Source organism: Abramis brama, assembly GCF_963993115.1.
Source record: "Abramis brama genome assembly, chromosome: 1".
Classification (NCBI taxonomy): domain Eukaryota; kingdom Metazoa; phylum Chordata; class Actinopteri; order Cypriniformes; family Leuciscidae; genus Abramis; species Abramis brama.
The window spans coordinates 72,995,679-73,002,674 of NC_139963.1; the positions used below are offsets into that span (position 1 = coordinate 72,995,679).

Below are 6,996 nucleotides of genomic sequence, written 5' to 3' on the forward strand. Positions count from 1 at the left end.
GTGTGTTTTGAAAAGTAGAAAGCTAGCTAGGTAATGCTTGTCAGTGCCATATACAGTACTCGATAGGTCCTCAAGATGGCGGCAGTCAACTGGAAAAAGAGCGGATGACGTAAGAGGTCACGTGACTGATATTCATGTATAGGCAACGTCAGCACATTGAAATTAGCAAGGCTCATTTGTTGAATGTGAAATGTGTCAAGAAGCTCAGGGCAAGTAATGAACTGGTGTTTGAGTTGATAAAGGAGTCTGGATCTGATATATTCTCAGGGCTGGAGAGAGTAAAGCAGAACGCTATAATCCATGTGTAGAAACTCTTCCAGAAGACATTGTCATTGTCATGGATGGTGGAGAACGTTTCAGTAGTAAACCAATTTTATTACTAATAATTTACTGATTTTATTTATAGAATTGAACTGCATGCAGGAAACTCTAAAATGAGGAAGTGAAACTAACAGTAATGCAAAAGTAGAGCCTGTGCATTGAGTTCAGTCTGAAGCGTTGAGCGTAAGTGTGTTTGAGCCAGTGTGTGTCACATTATGTGCTGTTTAGTGTTGTTTTCATGGACTTTCAGGCTCTTGTCATTTGTCACATGTCTTTGTTCAGATTCCCGCCACTCATCTATCTCTGTTTCCGGTTATGTGTGTTTCTTTTTTTCTGTTTCATTCAACCAATAACTGATTTGATTGTTCACTTCCAGTTTTAAATGATTGTTGTCCAACTATTTTAGCTTTAATAAAAAACATTTTTTTGAACAGGAACTCACGCCTCTTGCCCTCTCTAAGTGGAACTTACTCGTGTGTCTTTATTTAGTTAAAGATAGTGTTTCCTCGTTATTTCGAGCTGGTGTAGTCGCTAAGAATCGAGCCACTTGCTACATGAGCAATAATGAAAAATACATTTGCACTGAAATCCACTCAGCAACACTTCTCAGAGTTTCATCTCAGGCTGTCAGATGAGAGGAAGTTAATAACCACAGGAGGAGCTGATGATGTTTAAAGGAGGAGCTGTAACTATATATAATGCAGAGCAAGACTGACAGAAACAGAAAATGGCTGATAAGTGTGATCTGTGTCTGCTGGGACTGATCATTCTCTCTTCACTTCTCACAGGTAAAGAAATCTGTATTTTCTCTAAAGACATTTAGTGGAATTAGTCTGGAAAGAGTTAATTTGAACATGCTCAGTTTATTCTTGCACACATTCACGTTGTGATCTCAGAGTTGTGCATTGATACACACAGATCATACTGTATTATTCCTGATACTGGACATAGTGTCACTCAAACATCTGATGATGAAGAATTATCTTCATATTAAGAGTGTGTCAGTGATTTGAACAGCTCTCTGATAAAGACTAATTGTTTATTCTGGAGAGTGTGTTGTTTGCTTTAAGTCAGGAAAAATACTATGATTTAAAACTTCTGCTTTTTATGCTGGTGTATTTTATGGTTCATTTATTAATATCATGATCACTGAGATATACTGTGTTTCAGGAACCAGTGGAGTGGATCGTGTGTTCATCAGTTCTGGTGAAAATGTCTCTCTGTCCTGTAATAAAACTCTTTCTGACTGCAAATCAACTACATGGATCTACTCTAACAGATTCAGACATTCAGCAGAAGTTGAACTGATTACTGGAGGGATAAAGAATAAAGACTCAGAGAGACATGAGAGACTGAGTCTGGAGTCTGACTGCTCTCTGAACATCAAGAACGTCACAGGAGAAGATTATGGATATTACAGATGCAGACAATATGTGAATGGAGAACAACAAGGACCTGTTGCTTATTTTTATCTGCATGTTCTTTATGGTAAGTTTATGATTATGTGGTCAATTTAAAAAGGGCAGATTCTCCCTTTAAACTCAGATGATGATTGAAGAGTCTGTGATTTCGGTCTTGTGTTCAGTTTCAGTGTCTTCATCATCATCATCATCTTCATCATCATCTTCATCCTCACAGACTGAGATCAGTCCAGGCCGCTCTGTGACTCTCTCCTGTCAGTTGTATTCAGTCTCCTGTTATTATTTGGTCAGTTATGGGGGAGTTGAGCTGTTGTGGGTGAATCAGGCTGGTGTTGATCTGAAGACAGACTCCAGATATCAGATATTATCATCATCAGATCAATATCGCTGTATCCTCACTCTGACTACAACACTCCTGAATGAAGATGACAACAGAGAGTGGAGATGTCAGCTTACTCGCAGAAATCAGCTCGAGACCTCAGTCAGATACACTGTCAAGTATTCAGGTGAGAAAACGAATGAGTCTCATGAATGACTGTTAAAAGTAACTAGTTCAAATATAATGATGCTTTTGTACAGTATGAATCATCTGAACAAACATTCGTCCTTTACAGCTCCAGCTGATTCAACGACAGCAGTGAGTCCTTCTACACGAGGTACATGATGCTTTTACGCCACTGATGATGTTATTCACAGCTTCGTCTAACATAATTCTATAGAAAATATGAATTTTACCATATAGATATTTTACCTCACTGAAATATGTAAGAGTTGATTGAAATCACATTCCGGTCGTCATCTGTGCCGATGGCTTTTGTCTTTGTCTATAATTGTCCCCAATCATCCTTTTCAGCTCAAGCTAATACAACAACACCAGACACAGACTCTTATCATTCAAATACAAACACAAAAGGTCACAAAACACATAATTAGTCATTCTCCTCCTGACAGCTTGAGAGTGAAGTAAGAAGATAATAGATGACAGACTCGAGCACATATTCATCATTTCTGTGATGTGAAGCTCCAGTATTATGTGATGATGATGTTGTGTATATGTGGCATTATGTGTTGAACTGAACTAACAGACGTGATCCACAGATCCAGCTGATACAGCATCAGAAACTGGAGTCAGTGTGACTGCTGGATCATTATACAGAGGTACGACACGTTCATTTATACTGACAGCTTTATAACATTAAACTATCAGTCAGTCTGTAAATGCTTCATCAATAACTGTTGATAGTTGAATACCCTTGTGTAGCATATATAAGTGCTGCAATTATAGATAAAATAGTAGACCAGTATCAGAAGATCTTAGTTTAGCTCAGGGAGGAAAAGGTGAAGTTCAATGATACACGGAGTCAAGATTGCAGTGCAATTATGAGTTGTATTACAGATAGGACAACAAGTATTTACAATATTTACACGTGCACATAAGAAGTATTCAGTTCAAAGTTATTAATGAGCATACTACAATCTCAGAATTCTCTCAATCATAAAAAGGTGCTTGAAGCCGCAGTAGTCCACAACACACAGTCCTCGAGACAGGCAAAGACCAATGAGTCCATGATAGAACAGTTTATAAAATCAGTACCAATGTATGGATATGAAAAATGTCCAAGGTGTGTGAAAATGTCTCAGGGTGTGTGTAAATGTCTCAGAGTGTATGTAAATGTCTCAGGGTGTGTGTAAATGTCTCAGGGTGTGTGTAAATGTCTCAGAGTGTATGTAAATGTCTCAGGGTGTGTGTACGCAAGCGTCAAATTAGCAGCTGCAGTGCCTCCTACCACACCGGTAGATGCATGCACTCCGAAGCATCAGGTTTGGGCCTAGTGGCTCGCCATCAATGCACAGAACCTGGCCTGTACAAAACAGGACCAATTAATACATCACTCTGGTTCCAAGCATCACAACTATATCACCATAATCATAATATAATAAAGTCATCACATTATCATAATCAATCTCAGTTCGTTTGTTTCATCATGTACATGATTCAGTATAAATACTGCATATAGCAATATAAATAATTTAACAATCAGCAAGAGTACTCTTATAAATAGACAAATATCAATAAATAGCTTCAAAATACATTTCAGAATCAAAGTAGCAAAGTAGTTGACTTCATAATTCAATAACAATATCAAGATTAATTAATGTATCGCTCATTTAAATAGGCACAAAATATATAGTCAGACTCAGTATGATTAAAGTACAGCCAGCGCCAGCACCGGCTAACAGAACCATATACAACACACTTTTAGCACCGTATAACAAACAGTGACAACTCACCAGTTCCTGTATCATTAAGTCACTCAACAGCAGTCATTTGAAAAGGTAGAGGCAATCTAAAAGGTTGGCATACATAATAGTTAAACCAGCAGTTTAATTAATAGAATGTTTGAACGGCTAAACGCCTACCTGCAGCAGCTCAACACACCGGCTCGCGCACACACATACCAAACAACAGCGCGCGGCCGTATTTAAAGGAAAGTGACGCAACACTCTGTCAAGTCTCGCGATGATTCACGAAGTCTCGCGACAACGCGAACATAATGTGGAACCGCAAATAAAGAGAATAAGGAAAAACGTCTGGGTTACACTTGACTTCAGTCATGTACAGTTTCTCTTCTTCCTCTCATGTTTCCTGCAGTGATTGTGAGTATTGTTGAGATCGCAGTGTTTGCTGCTCCTACTGTGATTCTTCTTCAGATCATCTGTGCAAGAAGAGCTGGTGAGTTTTGAGCCGCACACAATCTGATGATTCACACTCATCTGATCTGGAACAATCTGCAATCATGATAAAAACACATACGAGAGGTCAGTCAATGCTTTTATTTTGCAGGGAGGAAGGACTCGAAGCACCCAGAGGAAATAGAGATGCCGACAATATTAGAATAAAATACTGATGAGTTTAGAGCCAATCTGCAGCAATATTTACAATAGCAAAAACTTACAGAGGATTGTTCATTGTTTTATTGAAAACAGAGAAAAAACAGAGAAAAAACTTTTTTTTTTACATATAAAAAGCCAGATTTATTTTCATTTATATGGATGTTATGGATATATTTGCCTACAGTGTTGAAAGTCATTCTCTTGCGCTTCATATGTAAACTGCTTTAAATATAATATTAATACAGTAATGGACAGACTCAGACTGTATAATCTCTCTCTGTTCTGTGTGATGGAGCTGATTTGAGGATTCTTGGATCTTGTCTGTTCATTCCTGTTTTTAGCATCTTTTTTCATTTTGAATGATTGCTATAATTTTCTTAATAAACCTCTGCAGTTGTGTTTAATAAGTCTCCTTTCCTGAGATGTTTGTTAGGAATATGTTAATTCCCCTTCATGAGCTGGTAATGTATCTGTAAGTCCACTGAAGCGAGTTGTAGTTGAGAAGCCGCTTCAATAACCGAGAGCTAGATATTGGGTCTTAAACACCTCACGACACCCTGAAGGACCCACTGAGAGGTCAGACTTGAAGCACTGTTCCTGAGATGCTCTTCTTGGTGGTTAACTGTAAGCAGCAGACAGATCCAGCAAGAGGAGAACTGAGGATTCGGAGGCTCCTCTTGCCAGTCTCAGAGCTTCAATAACCGAGAGCAGGGCCGTCTCAGTTTAGTGGCGCTTCTGAAGCCAGACTGGTTGTTGTCCAGGAGGATGTTCTGTGTGAGAAATGTAGATAGTTGGTCGAAAACGACTCGTTCAAGTGTTTTAGCAAAGTGGTCCAGAAGTTCAGGGAGGCGGAAGTTAAATCAGTGGTGCTTGAGAAATACATCCCAGATCTTCCAGAGCATTTGTAGTGTTGATAAAGGAGTCTGGATCTGATATATTTCTCAAGGCTGGAGAGAGTAAAGCAGAACGTTATAATCCATGTGTAGAAACTGTGTTCAGAGCAGATGTGTGTCGAGCCAGTGTGATTAACAGTATACGCTAGGGCTGCACGATATTGGGAAAAAATGATATTGCGATATTTTATTTTTCTGCGATATGTATTGCGATATGAAATCTAATCTAATTTTTTCTTACAAACAAAAATGGTTTGGCACACTTACATTCTCGTTTTAAATGATTTAAACATCAGAGTATTATTTAAATTAGAGTAAATTATTTGTTTGTAACTTTAGGATATGGTTTGAATTGTTAACATTAGTTAATGTATCTAATAACTAACATGAACTTACCATGAGCAATACTTTTGATACTGTATTTATTAATCTTTGTTTATCATAGTTTATAAAAATACAGCTGTTCATACTGTCCAACTTTTGATTTCAATAATGTAGGCTATAGCTAAATGTTGAAATTAACAATGTTGTAGAAGTGCAGTTTACTAATAGTAAATGTTAACTAATGTAGTTAAATATTATGGGTGTAACGGTTCACAAAATTCACGGTTCGGTTCGATACGATACACTTGTGTCACGGTTCGGTACGTTTTTGATAGGCTACAGCAAAAAGAAATGCCGAGAAATTTCCTTTATTTATTTATTTATTTTTTATTAAAACTAACATCATAAAGTATGATATTTTTTTACTTTGAGCAATTCTAGAGCTATAATTGACTCTTCTTAGGAGCATATAAAACAAAACAGCTCCTTGGAAAAAATGAAATGTAATATTGTAGTAGTAGTTATAAACAAAGGTTTATTTTAGTTCAGATTAATATTTGAGGGCAGCAATTGTATTCATAATGTCAAAATAAAACCAACGTAATGTTGCTTGAAGGCATTATAGCCTAATATTCCTGCCAAACTTCCATGGTTGCAGTTAGTGTTACTACAGTAAATCCATGGTGAATGTTTGATCCGTTAATAACGGGGAAATGTGAATGTTTCTCACTAGATCTCGCAGCGATGTTATTACTTCTGTGGCGAATTCAAATGCTTTCTTTATCTCTTATTAGCGCTGTGTTGTAACAGCGTCGCATGATCACGATCGGCTCGCGCTGCTTTGATCCAAACTGATAAACGGTCCGTCAACCACACAATAATGAGCAGATTCGTTCCGCTTGCATTACGTTTGCCATTTGATGTTGGGCAATGTTGTGGTTACACCCCTATTAAATAGTTAAATAAATAGAACATTATTGTAAAGTGTTACAGATTTTTTTATACACCAATTCAGACGTGTCGTGAGTTCAGTGTTGGACAGGTCAGTTGTCAGTTATGAAAAGGTTAATAATAGTATTTAATATTTTCTTGTGTATTGTTTAGATGAGATCAGACAACATTTGCAGGGCTGCCAACTCTCA

The 6,996-nt window shown here is 37.5% G+C and overlaps 1 protein-coding gene across 2 annotated transcripts; it reads left to right on the forward strand.

The window, feature by feature from the left end:
- The first annotated feature begins 380 nt into the window (after positions 1-380).
- Positions 381-5,038, forward strand: LOC311095116 (uncharacterized protein). 2 transcript variants are annotated; one of them, XM_084133467.1, is made up of 7 exons: positions 381-1,109; positions 1,492-1,809; positions 1,907-2,248; positions 2,357-2,398; positions 2,841-2,900; positions 4,396-4,476; positions 4,588-5,038. In XM_084133467.1, the coding sequence occupies exons 1-7, from the start codon at positions 1,049-1,051 to the stop codon at positions 4,641-4,643; spliced, it is 960 nt and encodes a 319-aa protein (XP_083989593.1). In that variant the 5' UTR covers positions 381-1,048; the 3' UTR covers positions 4,644-5,038. The 2 variants fall into 2 exon arrangements, with proteins under 2 accessions (XP_083989593.1, XP_083989594.1); XM_084133468.1 differs by lacking the exon at positions 2,357-2,398 and having other exon boundaries at positions 383-1,109.
- Positions 5,039-6,996: the final 1,958 nt, after the last annotated feature.